The sequence below is a fragment of the Hippichthys cyanospilos genome, chromosome 6, assembly GCF_059441005.1.
Source record: "Hippichthys cyanospilos isolate Australia breed blue-spotted pipefish chromosome 6, RoL_Hcya_1.0, whole genome shotgun sequence".
Lineage (NCBI taxonomy): Eukaryota > Metazoa > Chordata > Actinopteri > Syngnathiformes > Syngnathidae > Hippichthys > Hippichthys cyanospilos.
In genome coordinates, this window is record NC_142374.1 from 13,721,341 (window position 1) to 13,743,212 (window position 21,872).

Consider the following 21,872-nt stretch of genomic DNA (forward strand, 5'->3'; position numbering starts at 1 on the left):
AAACGAGAAACGAAGCCTGTTTGTATTCTGACCTGAGCTCAAGCCCCTCTGCTTTTATGTCTGCTTTTGCTCATCTCCTTCAGACTTTTCAGCAGCCTAGGTGAACTCCACACCATTTCTCAGAGAAGCTACGGCACCACGTACACCATCCGCCCCGGCAGCCGCTACCCCATGATGCGACGCACCCCCAGCCCGGGCTCCCCCGATCGGGGCGACCCTCTCGGACGCTACCCGGCCTACTCGCCGACCGCCCCCCCTCAGACCATCCTCAAATCGTCCAGTCTCAGCCTACCGCAGGAGCCCAAGGAGGTCCGCTTCGTGATGCGGAGCTCTAGCGCCCGCTCTCGCTCCCGCTCGCCTTCCCCGTCGCCCTCGCACTCGCCCGCTCTGGGATCGCCGCTGCTGGCGCTCAGACCTTTCCACCAGAAGCCCCTGCACCTGTGGAACAAGTACGACGTGGGCGACTGGCTGGAGAGCATCAACCTGGGCGAGCACCGCGCCGGCTTTCAGGAGCACGAGATCGAGGGTTCCCACCTGCCGGCGCTAACCAAGGACGACTTCGCCGAGCTGGGCGTGACGCGGGTGGGCCACCGCATGAACATTGAGCGGGCGCTCAAGCAGCTGCTGGAGAGCTGACCCCTGCCCTGAGACCAGACCCACAACGTCGGTCGAACGGATGGAAAAGCAACAGCTCCTTTTTTTACTCGGGTGGCGCAGATGTTCGGTGTCGTGCACTGAAGAGGAGGAGCCGGCACTTTTGCCCTCCGCATCCCGGAGGAGAGTACGCCTCCACATTGGGCTCCATCACACTACGTTGTCTCGTTTAACCATTCCGCTTTCAATTGGCAATCGAAAATCAAGAAATAAAAAAGGGACTGATTTTATGTTTAAGTATGCGTATATAAAGGAAAAAAGGCCTTATATTGCATTCGGATGAAAAATATGAAATGTGAAGACCTAATTTCATGATTTGTTTGGGCATGCGCATTAGTTAAGATATGTGAACTTGCTAGCCACAACATTCAATCTCGTCCACAATCTTTCAAAAAGTTTTGAAACAAAAAATACATCAGTGCTTCTCATATTTTGCAAAGCTCCACCTAGGAAAGAGAAAACATTTATCGTATAAACATGAGCTGATTTTTTTCATAAATTCAAAACTTGAAATGTTTTATGATTATTGGTAAGGTTAATGTTTTGTGATTAATAGTAATAATATAATAGAAATATAATAGTAATAATATAAATGTGTTTGTGCCATTTCCACTTGTTTTTTATTTTAAATCATAGCACGACCAGGTTATGTAAACTCAGCTATTTAAATATTCAAATCAAATTCAGTACTATACCATTATTATACAGGTTGTATAGATACACACCTCTTAGGACTTTTACTGATTAGGAGAAATTTCACGAAGTCAATTTTTCTTTTTCAATGAAGAAATATATTCTAAATTTCATTCGTTTAAATGTTATAAAACTAGTTTTTATAGAGCATTTGATGGATTATGATTGTGATCTGGACTGATTGTGGCCGCTAACAAGCTAATTATCTGTGCTAATGCCCCGCACCAAACATCCATTCACATAACTATAAATGCCCATCCATCCATTTTATGATACATATAAATACAATTTGGTCTTATGACCCTTTTTCTAAATTTCTCTTTTTGACCTGGGGTAAATTTGAATGACAAAGAAAAGAAAAACAATTACTGAGCCCCTTTTTCGTGTTTTTGTATTTCTGATGGCCAATTCCAAACGGAAATAAGGAATGATACACGGATTGCCCTCCTCCCCGCTCTACCTCTAAGCCCGCCATCCACCAGGCCAAGCCTTTTTGCGGTTTTTGAGTAAAGGAGGAACGGGTTCTCGCTCCAATCAAGAAAAAAAAAGCTCAGTTGCCTTTCGACAATATTTCTACAGAGATTGACCACGGCGGCGGTGAACATAATGGAGAACCACAACGTGTGCGCTCTACGGTATATCTGCTGTTGTTTTTAAAGAAAGCCCCAACAGGTGCAGCTCCGAAGACCACGAGAGAAGCCTTGCTAGAACCAGACTGTGCTATCCATTCCTTTTGGAGAATGTTTAACCAACACTCGTGGCTTTTTTCATAATTATGGTTTTCCAAAGGAAATAATGTATATATAAATATAAATATACAGTGGATATGTAAGAAGGTCTGTACAGCCCTGTTCAAATGCAAAGTTTGTCTGGGGTAGGAAAAACAATTGAGACCAAGATAAATCACAATGTGATGTATGATCTATACATCTCACTTGAAAAGTAAAAATAAATAACTGAGGTAGTGTTTGCACAAGTGTGCACGGCCTCATAACTAGGGGCGTGAAAACAGCCGCATCATTTACAGTAGAAGAGGGTGTGCACATTTGTCCAATCACAAATGGGAGAAAAAAGCGTTCACTTTTTTGTCTGTGTGATTCATACCTCTAAAATGTGTCATTTTACCAGGGTGTATAGACTTTTCAATATCCAATGGATATATGTCCGTAATATATACAAATATTAATATATCTAATTATAGCTTTTAAAGGAATTTGTTAAAAGGAGAAAATGAATCTGCACCTATTTTTGTTTTGTTTTTATGATAGAAAACAGAGAAATCTATAGCACCAATAGTTTACTAATTTCTCCCAATTATATATTCAGAAGGGGAAAGTATATAAATGTGGACATGATTTTTTAAAGTCATCTTTTTATGTTGACATTTTTCTCAAACTGTAGCATGATGAGTCTTTTGTTTCATTGTTCATACTATTTTCTTACGGTCTTCCTTCATATTAAAGGGCATCCCAAAATGTGAGGTAGAGAATCCCCCCAATACATCCTAGCAGCATTAGCATTGCCGCACAAGGAAGCAAATCAACACAAGAGGCTTTTCTATCGCTCAGCGATGGCGGTTTGGCGCGCTAGATGCAGTAATTAGCATTGTGGCTCACAATCAGATCATTATTACGATCTGTGGTTCTTGTCAACTCTATGCACCACAGCTCAATTGATTTCTAAATGAAACGTGATTGAAGAGATTTCATCGAAGAGGGTGGATGAAAATGCTTTGTTTACCATTGAGGCATAGCAACCATTTTAAGCAAAGTGCCGCCATTTGAAGCGCCTCAATTTGATCTGCTAGTGTACTGTATAACCGAATAGGTTTGAGCTATCTTCCAAATGTGATCGTAGGGACCATTTTTCCGAAAAGCAAAAATGCTGTTGCGCAATTGTATCTGACTCAACAGTATGTTAGCACTATCGCAACATTACACTGGTGCAAAAATCCTATTGATACTGCATGATATCTGAGCCAAAGATAAGACTGGTAGCTTTTCCTCAAAGAACCCAACTGATGTGTGTCAGTGGCTGACCGATACGGAATATCCCATCCGACTGCTTTTTTTCCCCCCAAAATGTCAACCGTTCTTGATGCGCTCCAGTGAAACGTCCATCCCAAAGTTCTCCAAGCCGCGCCAGGCACGGTTTTCCAATCAAGCTCTATGAGCCAAAGGCAAGTTCATGGTCTTCACCAACAACCCGGCGGGCTTGAAGCTTCGCTACACATCCGTATGTATCGCTGCGATCCGCTTAGTAAGCAGACCTGCGTGGTAAACGAAGAGCGACGAGAGCCGGGATGTCCACAGAGATGAGGTTACAATCGCGTAGAGGAGCGGTGAGCCCTCCTTTTGTGCGCCCACTCAAAAAGCAGTTGTTCTTTATTCTCCGTTTAAAAAGCGTTTGTGGGTTGTAAGAGTAGCTAAGGCTCACTGTGACCTCACTCGCACTCGTTTTGAATTGCTTATTTTTCTCCTTTGACACTGTGGCTAGATTTTTGTAGAGTATGATGATAGAAAAAAAAGAGCAAAAGACCTGTCATGTCCCATTCTAAACATAAAATACTTGTAAAAAAAATGTGTTATTTTAAATCAGAAGCGATGTATATAGGATAGATTTCATATAAATTTTTGGAAGACATAAAATATATATATATATATATATAGATCTATATAAATATATGAATGTTTGGCATACAGTATATGCATAGTTAACCACCTGTGGAAAAGGTGAGCAGATTTTATTCTTTCTATGATCTTTTCAACTATGAACTTTGGGGGATGATTTGCACAAAACATAAAAGGTGACAAGGTGCTAACATAGAAGCCACCCATCGTCCAAACGCATGCGTGCATCTGGATCCCCTTCAACCCCGACTTTGCGTGTGCGTGAGAGAGTGCAAATGTTTGCTTGCTGGTTTACACCCTTTTTTTTGCAATGAGTCCACTAGAGCCTTATTGTACTACCACCAGAGATTCTTACAATACTGCTTCATTATGAGATATATGCTCAAAAACAAATGAAATGCACTATATGGACAAAAATTTGGGACAAAAATATTCCAGGGTCACCGGAAACGAATTTGACTTGCTGCCGACGATCCAGACCAAACTGATAATGTTTAACGCCCGTATTGGGGTTTGGTAGCCCATACTCCCAAAATGTGTATTCATCATAAGGGGTATATGAGCCACGCTTAGTCTGGTCCTTCACCTAGGACCTGTTTGACCTTACCATGCCAAAACGGGTGCTTTGCACTTTAAGGTGCAAAATCATGCCCATTCGTCATATCAAATCAGTACCGTGGGAAACCAGTATTCGGGACAAATGCTTCATCCACGGGAGAATTATTTACTGCAAACGTTGATTGTCCAAAACACATTTTCGGCATTTTCTACAGTAAAACGTAAGCAATAAATGAAATGTTGCCGTTTACTTGGCCAACGTGCAAAAAACGTGGCGAGGTTTGGTGTGTATTTACTCTTGCACTGATGGTGTGTGGGCGTTTATCGTCATCAGGCCTCTCTCAAGTTGTGTTTTTCTGCACTGAATGAATAAACATTTGGAGATTTGGGGTCAGAAATCAACATTGTTTCATGATTAAAATCGCCAATAAGTTGAACTTATATGATACCCAGTTAAAGCGCTATTTTGGGGCTAAATTTGGACTACATTGATCTTAGAAACTACGTTTAGACTCAATTTGCACGGGCTATAACACAACCAGTTTGCAACTATTTATGGAAAGATCAGCCCAAAACTAAACGTTCAGAAAACCACAACTATGTTGAGAGGAAATAGATAAAATAAAACAAAGTGCAGCATCCAGGAGTAAATACACAATGTTTTACTTAATCTTTATGAAGGCGTGTGTATTTTTTGTAGACTTAGCACACAGCTGTGTGTTTCGATGCTCAAGAACCGACTGCAGTTAAGGTAAATTGTCCAAAACATTACAAAGTGTGTCCCAAGACTTTTTGTCCAAATAGTGTCAGCGTGTACTGAGAACCAACTGTCATTATCAGTTCTGCATTGTTAGAACACAATTCACTTTTTCACTGAGCTGTTTCACTGCTTTGTTCACCAGTTCCTCTTTCTGTGCACCCTTTATGACACCTTCGCTTTGAGTTGATCCTTGGGGGAAAAAATGTGCCAAAAAAAACAAAAACGTAAGTGTCTGTCTTGAGAACTCTTAGTTGCAGCATTTCTGGAACTGTCCAGACTCAATAATATGGTGCCATCTCCTGAAAATCTTGAGAACTGCATTTGACATTGCTCGCTCAGTCGCGACAAAACTGTCACAATAAGTACAGAGGATGACTTTGTAACATCAAGTGTGTGTGTACATACAAAAGTCCAGGCCTGTGTTACGACCTTTGCTCTTTCCATTTTTACTCCCGAGATCAAGCAGCATTATTTGCAGTTTTTGAAACATGGAATTGTTTTGCCAACACACTTGACACATCATTTGGGCCTAATCAGCGGAATTGAGAGGGTTTCGTCTTCTTTTGTAATAAAAAAAAAAAAAAAAAAGCACAATCTACATAGAGAAGGTGCACTGTGACCTCTTTCAAAATCCCGTCGGAGGTCTGGTCACCCGCTGATCTTATCATGGAAGGGTTTCCATTTTCTTTCACTTGTTGGGCTGATGATTCTTTTTCTTCCTTGTTTGCACTGTGAAGTTTTTCAATGGTGGACGTTATTCCTTGCAACATCTCAGCCCTGTCGCGTGGCATTGTTGGTACCACATCAGGCTTTGTGAGACAAAGAAGTGGACGCACGCTACGGTTCCGAGACTTTGCAGGGGATGCCACCGCCGCGAAGATGTTTGGTATATTATGTAAGACATTTATAATTAAAACATGACCTGCTAACGTCAGTGCCTCGGTACATTTATTCACAACACTCACACGGCCGTTGCAGGGGATGTCACCGGCACAGATACGTTTGTTATACTGTGTAACATTTATAATTAAAACATGATCTACTAAAGTCAGTGGCTCGATACATTTATTCACAAATGACAACACTTATAAAGCCTATAGACGCTTTTGAAATAAAGGGTTACATTCTTTGTCAAAGACATGAAAATGACAATCTTGATGACTCGTGCAAATTGCTTCTCAAGACGCTGTCTCTTTTTTATTACACGCTCCATTGAAGTCAGTTTTCATCTAACGGCTGTGCAGCTTGAAACCTGAAAGTAATGCAGCACCCGGGTCTTCGTCCACGTGACAAAACAGCAAAAACAATGTCAACATAGTGGTAATAAATTCTTTGACCCCCCCCCCAAAAAAAAAAAAAAAAATCTGGAAAAAAAAAGGCTGTGGCGTGGCGAAGAAACCACACGTTGCTGTGCTAGCAGAATCTTTACTCTTCGCATGCCATCACAAAACTGATACAACAAAGTCCAAAACCGCAAAGACAAAACCAACAGGTTCAAAGCATCAAAGGATCATAGCAACATGCCTACTGGGTGGGAGACATGGTCCGAGTGTCCGCCACAAGGCCATACTATACTGTACTGTTATTTTTTTTTTCCTCTAGGTGGCACTCTTGATTCAAACATGCAGTAGAAATTCAATACATTTCCACAGTACTCGTCTTTTGTCTTTAAACCGCGAACATCTAGAGGGGTAAAATGAACAAATCACAAGTGTTTCACGAAGCTTAGTTTTCCCAACACTAAAAGAAAAGACGAACGCACGGGATGATGGCAAGTAGGCTTACGTTTTCCTTTCAGAAAATGGACAACTTTCTGGATTTAAGTTCCTTATACAGACCCGACCTTTGAACTTATGAATTTCTGTGGTATTCCCATAAATCCTCTAAAGTACACATGGCACATTTCCCAATGTGAAAATTCCATAAAATGTGCAACCCTAATAACACACACACACACAAAAAAGTCGTTAAAATGTTCGAATAAGAATTTGGTAAACAATGCCTCCATCTCAATTCTTCCAGCAGGTAACCGGGATATAAATGACAAGAGTGAGCTAATGACTGAAAATGGTGCGTGACGACTTCGTGTTACACCGTAAGCAGGGATCTCCGTCATAAACTAGGACCCCTGTCAACAGGAGTCTGAACATCGAAAAGGACTAGTTCAAAATGAAGACTTCATACAGCAGAGGTCCTGAAATGTATACCGGAGAGGAAGGGTGCGAGAGGACTCAGCTCAGGGCAACTCAGGGCTCTCCTCCCTCTTGACGTCGCCGCCCTCCGCATCCGAGCGAGCTTCTGTCTTCTCGAGATCAAATGTCTACAAAGTGCAAAATATCAATGTGTACGTCGAAATACAAATAAGTAATTCTATATGTAACTTTTTTTTTCTCCATAGTAGTCACGCGCCAACAGAAAGGGGAATTTTTTATAGGCCCGCCCCCATCTCATTAAAAAAGAGATTTTGTCACTAATCTACAGTGTGTCCTCAAATTACAGTAAAGTACCATTACCGCAGCCTCGCGTTAACCCAAATTTGTAAATGAATCGTAAACGTGCTACAATCTATAGTAAATTCATAATAAATATTTGCGCTAATACGACAGACCAGTTAAAAAAAAAAAGTGAAAGTGAATCTAGTGAAAATCAATATGTAAGGCAATAACTGATTGTGCAGCCTAATTTGTAACTTCAAAACAGAATAAAGTTAGGACCGCCTGTTTTATAATTCATATTATTTTTTTGCTCATTTTCCAAACTGGCCTACTTTCGTCTGTTCAGTCTGCTCATCAAGAAGATGAAGTTATTGACAGCACCATCGCTAACATGCAGCTCCGCACTCAAGGTTACGAGTTGTTGAAAAAACGTCTATAAGTGGCTTCAAGGACAATTAAATGTGTAATCTTCATATTAAATTCTGTAGGTATAAACTAAATGATAATCATTGTTTTTTTTACCTTAAATGGTAATTGCTAGTACGCTAATGCTAATCAGGATTGATAACCGTTAGCGTCGGCAAATTTTGTTGGTGTCTAAAATTCATATGTATATATAAAAAGGAGGAGATTTATCCACTCCAACTCATGTTACACCTTGGTAGATTATTAAAAAAAAAAGATTCAAATATAAAACGGAATTATCATTAGGATAACCGTTTTTAAAACAATTTGATCGTGTCAGGCCTTCAAGCCATCGTACTCAGCAAAATTACTGAATAAAATCGATCAAAGTAACATTCCACCATTGGATATTTTTGGTTCAAATAGCAATAAATAACATGGTATTAGGAAGTATAAACTTGCCTCCAGTTCTTGCATGACTTGTTCAATATAATCGCTGGCGTTCTGCTTGTATTCAACGGCTCGTTTGATCATCTCCCGGAACATCTGCCGGAACAAGTTACAAGGCAGCCGACATTCATCCCCGCAGTGCTTGGCTCAAGCAACTGGAGCACAGCAATACACATTGGATGTACTGTATTTTGAAAAGAATGTAATTTCCCAAGCATGCATCAGAAAAGAGCAGCAGTCAACCAAGAAGCAAGATGGTAAAATGTAAATACGACATGGGTTGGTGTTGTTGTGTGTTCCCATGTGCTGTAGTGGAGACCCAATCAGAAAGTGAGGTGACGAGGCGGCGAGGAAGCATGATGAGGAATCCAAAATCAAAACAGAAATGGCACAACATAAATTCCCTGCTCGTACGGTCTTCACTCCTTTGACAGATACCTGCAATATAAGATCTTTTTCTGCTAAAATCAAACCAAACTGCTGTCAATATGTCTTCTTGGTCTGTTATCTTGGTTTACTCTGAAATGTTTCTTTTCAAGAGGTTTGTGAGAGTTCATACTCGACGGGAATTTTTATGAACGTTTGTGATGTGTTGATTCTGCTGTGTGGCTTCACACCACATATCGTACCCTCAAAACTGATATACCTGTAATTTTTTCTCATCATGTGCGGAGTCTCTAACCATTAGGAATTCCGCCAAGAAATCTAAAATCTTGCCGTGTGAACCAGGCTTTCGCAATGAACGTTAAAAAGAAGGAAATTAAGAGCGCTCTTTGTCCTGTCAAAGGTGTTTTGTGAGAAGTGACCGTTCTCCTTGGGGAATCACATTAAGTTCTGATTCCAGAAAAAAGTCAATCATTTAAAATGGGTAACATTTCATTTCTGGCAATACTTGTTCACAAACACACGATGTCCCAATCTACTTAGTCTCTAGCCCTCTCTTGGCTGAAATGCAATATTGAATATGCAAAGAAATATGCTTAACTTTCATTCAATAAAATGATGTGGCCATTTGGAAAAACGTGCATCCCGATATAGGGCAACATCAAAACGTCAACAAAGGAGACCTCATACCTTAACAACATTAGTGCCATCGGCCGCAGACACAAAGTAGAAAGGGAGTTCTTTTTTCTTGGCAAAGTTGAAACTTCGTTGCGTCACCTTCATGTCAGCTGCAGACGAGGAGAAACCGGTGAGGTCATGGAGCTGTTGCTATCATTACGTTACGTGGAGTCGGACAATGAACACACACCGTCGATCTTGTTGGCAACCACACAACAAGGGACCTCTGGTCTGTACTCTCTCAGCTCATTGTACCATTTGGTCAGGTTCTTGTAGGTGATCTTCCTCTGGACGTCAAAAACCTGACACGCAGAAACATTTCCAAGAGATATAAGGCTTGGATCCGAAGTCTGCAAGCGATGTTTCAGGTAACGTTTTAACAACATAAATGTGTATGTTGGTAAAATATTTAAAAGTATATAGGAATTCAATTGAATTAGTAGCGTTCAACATGCATGTGGCTTACCATGATGCAAGCGTGTGCTTTGTGATAGTATGAGGGGTGGATGTTTTGAAACCTCTCTTGACCCGCCGTGTCCCAGAAATCTGTTGATCAAGCCAACGTTAACGACAACCGGCCCAGATCAGGGAGGGTTACAGAAGAGTGGTTGCGTGATGTGGTACATACCCACTGCCACAGTCCTATTGGCCAAAGTGGCTGTGTGTTTGTAGAGTGTCAACGCATGCGTTGACAACTGTTGAGGGCGACTGAAGGAGGAATTAAGGAATTTTTAAATGCCATTTTCCCCAACTGAATGGTACCAACTAACACTGTGTCTTTTTGATTGAGAATAGGGCTGTGGAACTTTAAACCGAGGGACGCTACATTCAACTGGGGACTAGTGATAAACTACCCTAAGTATATTTCAGACACAGAACTTCTACCAGTCATTTATAAAACAAGTGTATGTACTTGTACTTCAGGACAAGGAGGAGTGTACTTTAAAATGTCTGACTACTAAAAGGTGTGATTGCTGTGTTTTTACTTCTTGTGTCAATTGTCTGACTACTACAAGGTTTTTCATGCTTATTTGTGGTTGCTAATGTGTTTTTTTTTTCTTCTATCATGGTAATCCGCAAAGGATGAATGAGGCAAATAAGCTATTGTTAATTTTTTTTTATTTACGTTTTCCTAAAACAATCAAAAATACCAAGGGAATAATGCCTTTTGTGTTACTCAGTCCCAGACAAGTGTGGTAGCAGTTACAGCAACTTTGTAGCTAGAAAGCGTGTTATTTCACGCTTCAGTTTTTGTGGCTTCAGTGCTTCGATTATTTTTTCATTTAAAAAATAGAGACATTGGCCATCATATAGATAATATCGTAGATGTGAGCTTCGTTTCACGTTGTCACTGTTTTACAGCAGCGTCGACTGATGTACTGCAATAGCACTCTCACTCAGTCTAACATGGAGTCTACTGCCTATCAATATTCGGTCTTGTTCAGCTGCTAATAAGGGCCCTTTTGCTTAAAACTAAACCACTGCTCATCATTTCACATTGATGGAGTCACGGTCATTTTTTCCCAAAAAATCTTCAGTGGAAAGTTCCAGCAACAACTTGGTCATCCTCACAATTGTTACAGCCGAGCTGTGTGTGGACGTGCATGAGGCAAGTGGAGGGGGTGTGTGGGTGACGTGCTTGCAAGTGTTACGCTCGCGTGTTGAAGCAGACGTGTAAAGTAAAATACAAACTAAACGACTAATGCATTGTGAACTCTGCTTTACGGTTGTTATGGGCTCAGTTTGGTCAATGCTACACAGGGGCAACTTCAGCTCTGGAGAGCACGTCCAGGGAGTTAGCCTGCTCTTGTCATGCTTTGCCACAGTGAACAGAGACCCCCTCCCCCAAAGGACCCGTGGTTGTTCAACTTCTTTTTAGAAGATCACTGCATAGGGAAGGTAGTTAGGCATGGTTTAATAAACACATTTCACACTTTGTCTATATACAAATGTCAAAGGTCAAATCCTACTTCACGGAATTCACTTATCGCGGGCGTTTTCCGATGCATATGAACCGCGAAAAAAGGGGACACGATGTCACAAGTGATAACTCGTACCAGCAAGGATACTATTCGTCCAGGAGAAACCTCTCCATCAGCCTGAGGAAAAGAAACGTTTCAAAACAAGTTCACAGTGACACAGTTTTGGTATCTTACTTGGATTTCCCAACAGCACTATCTCCCAGACAGATGATCTTCACGTGTTCGTCCGCGTCGTACTTCTTCTGGTCCAGCTCGGGGACGTTGAAGTCATCGTCGGCGGCCATTTCTTCCCGTTCCACCACCTCCAGTATTTTTATTCGCCTCCACTTCGATTTAAGACGTTTTGAACATCGCGAAATAGCTTTCCCGAGCAAACGAATAATGGCTAGAGACTCAAAAACGTGTTACTCCTTTACCTTCGAACATTTGACTAGGAAATCGAGTTCGTCTTCACAGATTTATGATACCGAAACCGACGACAGCTGAGGAAGCATTTTGTCGATATAAAGAGCGGATTTTCTACCTAATTGTGCAAGACCTACGTGCTAATCGTCTCGCACCGAACAACCGAATTCAGAGTTACGACGGATATTAAATAACGTTTAACAACGTCGCGATTAATTTATCACGTATGTATGTTTTCCTATTGTATCTACGTCTCGATCGCCGTAAAACACACCTTATTTTAAGGTTTGTGGACATACAAATCTGTGTCACCGGTTTGTTTCTATGCAACCAAAGACGCCCAAAGGACCCCAGTGTCTTCGACTTGGGTGTCTTTAATTGTGCCTGTCAGGAAGTCCTTTTGCTTGGCCTTTATTTCGCTTTATACCCCGTGTTTTAGACACATCCAGAATAATTTAGCCGTTTGCACTTTGTAGTTCTTGCACAGCAAATTATTTTTTGAAACAGGATGCAACACAGCGACTTTCAAAAGGGGCACAAAATAAGACACAGAGCCATTATGGTTTTTATGACTGCATCCAAGGGGATGAGAGCATTTAGTAACTTAATTCATGACATGCAGGAATTGTGATTTTCCCTAGATTTAGGCAATTTTGCCAAAGAACATGAATGCACAGATTATTTTTTGTATTTTTTATTTCAAAATATCCTAGAACAGAGATTCACAAAACAAGTAAAAGATTAAAATGACAGTATAGTATGAGCTTTTTTTAAATAGAAGTTTTTTTTTTTAAATTAAAACACAAAAATAAAAGTTTTAAAATATACAATAGGGTGGGCAAATCTTCATAATAGTTCTGGATAATTTATTGAATACTGAATATTCTTCAGGCACTCTCTCTCCCCTATCATAAATCTGATCTAAAATGCCCATACTCTGGGTAAAAGTATACATATATATGTGGTATATTTTTTTTCTCAAATGGGGCTACAAGTACCACTGGGGTTCACAAAGGCACTTCGGGGTGTACATGAGATTCTGGGTATCAACAAATCTAATTTAATGGGTTTTATTTCCTTGAGTTGTTTTTATTTTCAAACTAAGAGGTAATTATGTAGAAGATGAAGCAACCGAGAGCTAAATTGTGTTGTGGTGGCTCCTTTGGATAATGTTGTATGCCTTTATTATGTTCGGGCTAAATGTTGTATGCCTTTATTATGTCAGTTTTACACGTATGCACATTGTATTAAGTCACAAATGTTCGGCAGACATGCCAGTTAAGACACCTGTTACAAGAGTAATGTTTAGGAATTCCTGAATTAAATATGTGTAGATATACCACTGCAAATGCAGTTCTTCTGTCTTTGTTTCACACAAAACTGTTTTTTTTTGCTACTTAAGGGGTACATAGCTGAAAAAAATATTTCACAAGACATTATCGAAAAACGGTCCGAGAACAACTGTATTATATATATTCAATGTGTACCTGGGTATGCTTCCAGTCAGCTGCGATAGACTGCAACTCACTATAGTCCCTAAGTACAAGTGGTGCAGATATTACATTTTGTGAATAATACATAACTAAAAATGGCTTTTTCAAAACAAAAAAATGAAGGCTGTGCTATCTCTATGCTGATTTTGAGAAGTGTGTCTTAAAACATTTTTTTAAAGGCTGTTTTAGAGTAACGTTTTACAATTGTGCCCTTTTTTCATTCCCTCTAGTGTCCAGTTAAATAAGCATTATTGAGCGTTGGCAACGATCCAAATCCGTAAGAGGGATTAATGTGTTTTCCGAGTGATGTCTTCCAAAGCTGAAGGATGGGGCTTTTGAGTGTGAGGAGGTGACCTAGAACAAAAATGCCCTTTACTGAAACAAAGCGATAATGAAGCATTTCGGAAAATGGATGAATGAATGACAGATTATATGGCAATTACTTCAGTGCAGCACACTGTATTGTATTAGAAGAGAAAGTGAGGTTAACACATTCTCAACATTGAAGGGAGACAGCATATGGCTGGGAATCATTGTGCTTTTGTAGAAATTCCCAAATTGAAATCTTTCAAAAATTAAATTTGTCAATAACTCAAAAAATTAAACTCCCCGGCATTTGGATTTGTGAAAACGCATCACATATCCGTATATCCTCAGCTGTTTAAAGAGAATAAAGGCTCCTCTTACCTTTTCAGGGCAGTAGACTCCAGGTGCAGGCGTCTTTGTGAAGCTATCAGGTAGAAATTTGCGGCCTGGCATGCTGAACTGGGGAGGTTTCCTTAGGTAAGTTTTGGGGTCCACAGCTTGATAGGCTGCGGGGCCTGGAGTCTGCAGAACGGAGTAATGATGAAACCAGGATGGAAAACATTAAATGAGGTCTTATATATGTATACCTGTGCTAAATCATTAAAAAAGTTGCCAAGTTTGCTGCGACCACGGATTGTGTGTGAGGGCACTGAAGGTATGTTCACTGTTTTGGATCCCAAAACGGGAGGCAGCATGTTGGATGCTGGACCTGCAGTGACAAGCAGAATATCAGTGAATTCTTAACCCTTTAACTGCCAAAGAAGTAAAATTATACCAAGCAGTATGCCTTATCCAACCATTGTCAAGCTACAACCTTTACAAATAGTGATTTAAAAAAAAAAAAAAAAAACACAGGAGAAAGAACTCTGGCACCGGAAGGGTTTATCTACGAGTAGAAAATTACCAGGTGTAAATAGATAGCTGGGCATTGCTGGTTTCCACCTTGTAGACAACGAATATGCGGGGGAGCAATGAAATGTGACCCTCTCTGCATTTGAAATCTGATAACAGTCTAAAAAAAGCACAAGAATTAAGCTGTAACAGTTGTGATCTGCTTACTGTATGTACATTATCTCCACAGTCTAATATTCATTGAATTTTGCTCACTGGGCCCAGGAATTTCATCACGTGCCCGCTCCTTTCGACGTCTACCAAATGAAAATGCTGGTGTCCCATCACGGCCAGTTTTGGTGATGTTGGAGGGAATAAAGTGGGCGGGCCCAGGTGAGATGTGTGGTATGGTCACCTGACAGGTTGAGCCAAAAGTAAAACTTGGCGCTTTGCTTTTCGTTGGATCGTGGTTATTAGCACCTAGATGAAAGGGTAAGGCAAAGATATTAGCACTCATCAGAACAATATCATCAAAATCGACTGGGCACACAATCTTTATAGTGAGTTTATACACAAGACACACAAAAAACTGTTGTGGCATTGCAAAGAATAAAAATACGTGTTTTATCAAGAAAAACAGCATCTCAAACATGTTTTTGATTTTGCTGGTTGCATTAAAGGCAAGTTGACAAGAGGGGAACCTCTTTGTCAAGATGACATGCACGTAGCCCTCCTTGCCTGCAGGGGGCGGAGACATGCAGCAGCAACGTTAAAACCGGATCTTTGCTGTCACTCTACCATTCAATGCACATTTTTTTTTTGGTCAGATTCAGACAAGTTTGAGTCAGTCTTGCAATTTTCCAGTCAATACCGATGAAAAGTCCTTCAATCCATCAGGACTGACTGCAAAATTTCGAGATTAACTCATCTTGTCAGAATCTGATCAAGTAAATGCTGCCGCATCATGTCGCCGCCCCTCACAGGAAAGTATGGTTATGGCCCTCTGACACCCAAAATAATGGCCGTGTCACTATTATCCCTTGCATACAAGGGAATGCAAAATCAAATTTGGATGCAGATTTCTTGATACTTTTTTTCCTAATTGGCACCACAAGTACACTTTTAGGTAATAAACTATTAAGTAAAAAGTCATTAGAGATTTACCTGTGAGTGAAGGAAGTGCATAAAGGGATCTTTTACTCCCTACCACCCTTTCAACTTTGGGCTTTTCTCCAGGCATGAGCTAAATAAAGACGAGGGAAGATGTCAATTGATAGCGTTTTTTTTTTTTTTTTTTTTTTACTCTGGAATGTAAAAAATTTAAACATTAGGTTTAAATCACAGGTGTCAAACTCAAGGCCCGGGGAGCAGATCCGGCCTGCCACATTATTGTATGTGACCCGTGAAATTTTAATTTGAGTTTTTGGCTAAAATACCACACTTGCAAGTGGTCTTCAACTTTTACAAAATTTAAGGAGAAAAAAAACAAGCATCTTTTTTTCCCAATCAATTTTCGCCGGCCTCAGAATTCAATACTAGGTAAATGTGTTACAATCACATTTAACATGTATTTGACTTCACAGTCATCCCGGCCCTCTGACACCCAAAATAAAAATCAGTTTGACACCCCTGGTTCAAATGAACAGAGGTCAAATATCATCCCAAGTACAGTAATTATATCCAACACGGATGAATGAATGAATGAATATCATGTGAGTCTAAGTTTGTGAAAGTATTATTAAAAAGTACTTATTCATTACAACTTATTTTAGAAATGCACCGTATATTTTAATCCAAGAGAACATTCACAATATGTATTATAATGCTGTTGTAATCATTTTGTATTAAAAAAAAAAGTCCTAAAATGTGTGTTCCCTCTTTCTGGTGGAATTAAAACTGTACACAAATGTATTAGATCATCGTTGATAATGTAGTTTGAATTATTAGTCCCAACGCTACTGCGATCGCTTATTGGCTCGTAAACTTGATAACATAATTAAATGCGAAACAACTTTAATAATTCAATAATTATAATTCAGTAATTTAAATCGACTTTTAATTTGGACAACATGGAAGACTTATGATCATGCAACTAACCTGTCTATGGCTCTTGGACTTTCGGTGAAATTGGAACACGTCAGTGCTATTCCATGCTAACCAAACCAAATGCGATGGGTGTAGTAATGCATCCTGACGCCGCCCCTTGCAATCGACATCATCAGAGGCCAAGTATGATGATGTATTTTGGATTAGGGTGGCGTGTGGGCAAAATACAGAGCGCATAAACGTGCTGTGAGTAGCAATGACGTCACGACACCGTCTCCACGGCACGGCTGTTTAAAGCGGCACACAACCTTTTTGTGGTTTTTCTTACTACATATCCAGCAGATGGCGGTGTGATAACAAAAACAACGTTGCTTATATTGACTAGTTTTCATTTTTAAATAGGAATGAGTAGTAGTATTCGTAGTAGTATAAGAAAGCGCATGAATTCAGTTGTAGGCTGTAAAATTAAAGTCACCAGAAAAATCAAATACAGTACATGAGAAATTATAAGTAGGCTACACAAAGTATTTGTACAGTATTTTTTCACTTCTAAGTAGAAGAAAGAAAAAGTAGAAGAAAGAAAAATCAAGAAAAACCATTGCAGCCGCTTTGTTAATTGCTATTGCGCCTGTGAGCAAGCTGTTTAAAACAGGGAACATTTCTAAAAATTCCAAATTACACGTTCGGCCTCTCATGCACTGAGCTTGAATTTTTCACTGCTTCCGATTTCATAAGGACATGTTTAAATATATAACACCACGTTGTTTTCAGTTGCGCTTTTGGGATGACCATCAAAAACTTGTACTATTGCTTGGTCAAATAATTAGCCTTGGAATCTTGCTTCATTTCAATATTACTGTAAAACCCCGTTTCATGATTACATTTGCCAGTGACAAATTGCTAAAATAGGTGAGGTGAGTATGACATGCATGTGCTATCTGAAATGACATCAGCTACATGGAATCATTTGAAATGTTTATTCAGCATTTTCCACATGATATACCTGCACATGACATCATACAAAATAAACCTTTTATTTGTACAATTCAACATACAAAAGGGCATCATTTAGGTTAATTCAGTACATATACATAGCCTGGAATTAATAGTCTTCGGGTTTTAAGTGACTTGGATTTTACTCATGTTCTTAAAGGAACAGAGTAACATCTGTGCCAGGACTGTGAATAATTCTGGACCCCCAAAAAATGAAAATAGTAATTGCACAACGTTGCTGTGCAATGTTCTGCCAGAATAGAAGGCAAATAATAACCAGTCAGTGAATGAATTTTGACCTTACTGTAATTGCACTAAGCTGCAAACTAAAAAATAATGACTTTCATTATTATTCTTTTTATTAAAAAAAATATTGTAGAACACAATGTAATTAATTTCCGTGACATCAGTGAACCCTCAAACGTCATCTGCAGAGTGCATAAGGAGGTTGAGTGAGCCTTAACCGAAGAGCCACAGCAGGATGTGATGAGAAGAAAGGACGATTCCCGAGTGTTTACAATCGTAAAACCACCTTCACAGACAAGACAAAGTATTGGACATGCTGAACTGTGAGATCTCATCCACAAGTCTCATCCGCTGACCTTGACCGCTTTTCTTCATCTGATGACACTGTGTTCAAAGCCAAGTTCAAGGGTGGGTTATTGACTGCTGGTATTTATCCGCATCCATGATGGGACAGATGGTGTATTGGGAATGACGCAGTCCAAAGGTGTAGGCTGGTGCTTTGGTGTGTACGTTGGTGACCTGGACAAAGTAAGAACATTTAGCTCCAACCACCAAAAGAAGCACAAAACAACTAAAAATTCACAAATTGATCCCTTTCTGATCTGAGTAATTGACTCCATTAAGAAGCAGAATTTCTTTTACCTTCTCAGGACGGTATACTCCAGGTGCTGGCGTTCTCGTAGCACTTTGAGGTATGAACTTGCGTCCTGGCATGCTATACTGAGGGGATTTGTTTAGGTAAATTTGGGGATCCACAGCTTGGTAGGCTGCAGGGCCCGGGGACTGAAAGAGAATGTACAAGAAGCAAAAGTAAAGGGACAGTTTGTCACCTGAAGATTAACACACTGAAACTATTTTGAAAAAAAAAAAAAAAATCCCATCCCTCATTTGCCCTAAACTTACACAAGACTTTCAAACAGAAGCAGACCAATAGAACTTCAGGCAGCTAGGAAGGTTCCAAAGTAAAAACAATGTGTCACAATAACGGATTAATTGTAATCAAAAGACTCTGGGCACCCTCTCTCTCACTCGTTCGTACATTCACTCGGTTGATTTTTTCCTCACATTTTCCATTGCAGCAAGTTGGTATGTGTGCAAGGGAAAATCACCAGGTGTGCTGGAGTGAGTCGAAATTGGCCAAACTGCTTTGTCGTGTGACACACCCTCCCCACTGACATTAGTGGATTTAATAACGTGTTCTACATGTATGTTGTCCTTATTTCAATTTTTATTAAATTTAGTGGGTGTTTTTAAAGCCAGAAACATGAATAGACGGTTAAAATGACAATTAACCTACAGTACTTTACAGACTTAGTTACATAAAATCTCCAAAAGTAGTACCATGTGCAAAAAAATTAATTCATAGTGGAGGTGGATGACAACTGTTTTGACTGGCATCTAACACAATTCCCGATGTGTTATAAAGAATAGCCAGCAATGGTTTTTAATTGAATTTGAACAGAAAACTTCAAATCCTTGAGGACAGATTCAGAATTTGCTGCGTCATTAAAATCTAATACTTTGCAATGACTTATGCTTTGTGAAGGGGTGCTTATAGGTCTCTTTAGGTGTTTCAAAGAACATCCGTACCTTTGTGTAGTCTCCCATGAAGCCTTTTTTACCACGACCGTAGAGCGAATGTGCAGGCGCTGAACGTATATTGACAGTTTTGGATCCGAACACAGGAGGTAATGTGTTGGATGCTGGACCTGCAGAGACAGAATCGTTCAGGGTAAAATACATACTTTACCCAATAATTGGGCCAAATTAAGGCACATCTCCTCCTTCCAACCAGACTAAGTAAAAAGCCCAATTCCAAGAAAAATTAAAATGTGACTGCATCGCAGTCACAGGAGAGGCTAACAATTAGCCTGTTTTATATTTTCTATATTCTATTCTGCAGTTGTGCCCTGAGATACACCACACATTCGTCAAGCAGTCACAGAAAACGTGTTTGGAAAAATAAGCTGATTACCCTGGATATTGACAGGTTTTTGTTGTTTTTTTTAACTTAAAGGAAGTGTAAAAAATGTCAGGGAAAGTTACCAGGTGTCATCTGATTGCTGAATGCAACATGTTTCCACCTCCCGGACAACGTATAAGAAGGAGAAGAGTGATAAGTAGCCTTGTCTGAACTTTCAGGGTGGTAATGGTCTAAGAGAAATAAAACAAAACATTGTCATTGCAAAGATAGGCGAGATAAATTGCTGAAAAAAATGCATCATGCTCACTAGGTGCAGGAACTTGAAAGCGTGCCAGATCCTTCGGGCGACTGCCGAATGAAAACGCCGGCGTCCCATCACGGCCAGTTTTGGTGATGTTGGGGGGGATGAGGTGCTTAGGTCCGGGTGATATTTCTTGTGTGCTTATGTCAAACTGGGCCCGAAAGCTGTAACTGGGCGCTTTGTGTTTTGTCGGATCATGTAGCGTAGAACCTGCGTGAAGGAAAGGGAAAAATAGTTTGATATCCCAAAACGTAACATTGGTAGGGAGGAATAAGAAGAAGTATTCTACCTGTCAGGGAAGGCAGTGCATATTTTGGCCCTGGGCTACTATAGAGGGCAGCTATGGGCCCTCGTGGTCTGTGGGGCCTCCATGATCCAACCCAAGGCTCTTCAGGCATTATCTGTATTAAATACTCAAATTTTGTTTACCACTTGATGGGCGGTGCAAAAATACAAAATTGACCTCCACTTCTTCAATCAGCCAATACTAATTGAATAGTCCAGACACTGTACATCCAAAGGTCACTGGCGAGTCACATACAGTGAATAGAAAGTTTGCAAACCCCTGGTCAAATACAGTACCGGGTTTTTGTGATATCAAAATAGAAACGAGGCAGAGATGAACACTTACAAAAGTGTTTCCAAAAACACAACATTGTCACGTAGACAATGTTGGAGGAGATAGAGAAAACTCCCGTAAGCAGGGAGATAATATGCAAACGTCACACAGGTATATAATAACCAAGAATCTCAGAACGGAACAGATGTTCAATTCTCGTCCACCGCACTGCCTGCCCATCACTCATCTGTAAATGTTACAACTACTAAAGCAATGCAACGCTTGGTTGCGCCTGTTTTTTTAATAACCAAACATCTGCAGGAAGAAATGCTTAGTTGAATTATTGATTCTATTATTAACAGGCCCAGAAAAAAACGCTGGGTAAAATAGTTTACCTTTAGTAAATTCTAATCCTCTCCCTAGTTTTCCTGGGATCCGGAAATCAGCGCGCTCATTGAACTACAACACGAATTGTTTCGAGCCGGCCCACTTCACTATGACAATGTTGCCAGGGAGATGGTTGAACATGCCGAGCGTGTTGTGTTCACAACCTTCAAACAAGTGAAGGAATCTGTAAAACTAAAAATGTTGTGAAAGCATTTACGTTAGTTTTCTTTTTTTTTTTTTTGCAAATCAGACTTTCCCGAACGTCTCGCGCGTTTACTACAGATTACATAACCGATTCAAAGCCTGTAAGTATTCATAGCGTTAATATTTTAGTACTATCGAGAAGTTTTAATAATCTCTAAGTTGTCGATCGCTTAAAAATACTTTTTAACCTGAACTGACCTGTCAGGACAACCCTTGATTTTCTTGCCGAAGTTTTTCACGTTGGACAAAAAAGTGTTATCCAGCATTTTAGCATCCTGACGCTGCCCCTGCGTCCCGGCTGGAAGATGACATAATTACAGCCTGAAAGTAATGACGTGTTACCCGGTTGTCCATTGGTACTCGAGTGGCGTGTGTTAGAAACACAGCACACAAGTGCTGTGCACAAAACGATTGTGTTAATAGACAGTGCGCGCGCATGTCCGACGTTGATCACAACCTGTCTGGCGGTGACGTCACCGCAATACGGTCGTATACCTGCAATGTTGGAACGGTACTGTATTGTTATTCCTTTTGGTATAAAAATAACA

At 40.2% G+C, this 21,872-nt stretch overlaps 4 protein-coding genes across 8 annotated transcripts in view; 1 reads left to right on the forward strand and 3 right to left on the reverse strand.

Annotated features, from left to right (window-relative positions):
- The window catches only part of shank3a (SH3 and multiple ankyrin repeat domains 3a), a 209,434-nt gene extending 203,088 nt beyond the window's left edge, over positions 1-6,346 (forward strand). The window contains exon 30 of the mRNA XM_088417218.1: positions 84-6,346. Coding sequence (XP_088273344.1) covers positions 84-636 — 553 coding nt within the window. The 3' untranslated portion in view covers positions 637-6,346. The remainder of the gene's footprint in view (positions 1-83) is intronic.
- Positions 6,344-12,373, reverse strand: rabl2 (RAB, member of RAS oncogene family-like 2). Its single transcript, XM_088417222.1, has 8 exons — positions 11,804-12,373; positions 11,717-11,746; positions 10,276-10,355; positions 10,114-10,193; positions 9,838-9,949; positions 9,660-9,757; positions 8,598-8,681; positions 6,344-7,615 (listed from the first exon to the last, which is right to left on the reverse strand). The coding sequence occupies exons 1-8, from the start codon at positions 11,911-11,913 to the stop codon at positions 7,532-7,534; spliced, it is 678 nt and encodes a 225-aa protein (XP_088273348.1). The 5' UTR covers positions 11,914-12,373; the 3' UTR covers positions 6,344-7,531.
- Positions 12,374-12,737: 364 nt separating this feature from the next.
- On the reverse strand, positions 12,738-16,945 carry LOC148422265 (ciliary microtubule associated protein 1A-like). The gene is made up of 7 exons (XM_088417356.1): positions 16,762-16,945; positions 15,829-15,907; positions 14,941-15,144; positions 14,738-14,845; positions 14,421-14,542; positions 14,215-14,355; positions 12,738-13,881 (listed from the first exon to the last, which is right to left on the reverse strand). Exons 2-7 carry the CDS (start codon positions 15,902-15,904, stop codon positions 13,765-13,767), a joined length of 768 nt encoding a protein of 255 aa, XP_088273482.1. The 5' UTR covers positions 15,905-15,907; positions 16,762-16,945; the 3' UTR covers positions 12,738-13,764.
- A 774-nt stretch (positions 16,946-17,719) lies between these two features.
- Positions 17,720-21,792, reverse strand: LOC148422266 (ciliary microtubule associated protein 1A-like). Of its 5 annotated transcripts, none has more exons than XR_015865970.1 (7): positions 20,464-21,508; positions 20,181-20,384; positions 19,996-20,103; positions 19,540-19,658; positions 18,853-18,895; positions 18,592-18,732; positions 17,720-18,468 (listed from the first exon to the last, which is right to left on the reverse strand). XR_015865970.1 is itself a non-coding variant. In XM_088418003.1 (7 exons), exons 2-7 carry the CDS (start codon positions 20,570-20,572, stop codon positions 18,352-18,354), a joined length of 798 nt encoding a protein of 265 aa, XP_088274129.1. In that variant the 5' UTR covers positions 20,573-20,575; positions 21,523-21,792; the 3' UTR covers positions 17,720-18,351. The 5 variants fall into 5 exon arrangements, 4 of the variants coding, with proteins under 4 accessions (XP_088274129.1, XP_088274130.1, XP_088274131.1 ...); XM_088418003.1 differs by lacking the exon at positions 18,853-18,895 and adding an exon at positions 21,523-21,792 and having other exon boundaries at positions 20,464-20,575; XM_088418004.1 differs by lacking the exon at positions 18,853-18,895 and having other exon boundaries at positions 20,464-20,575; positions 21,129-21,506.
- Positions 21,793-21,872: the final 80 nt, after the last annotated feature.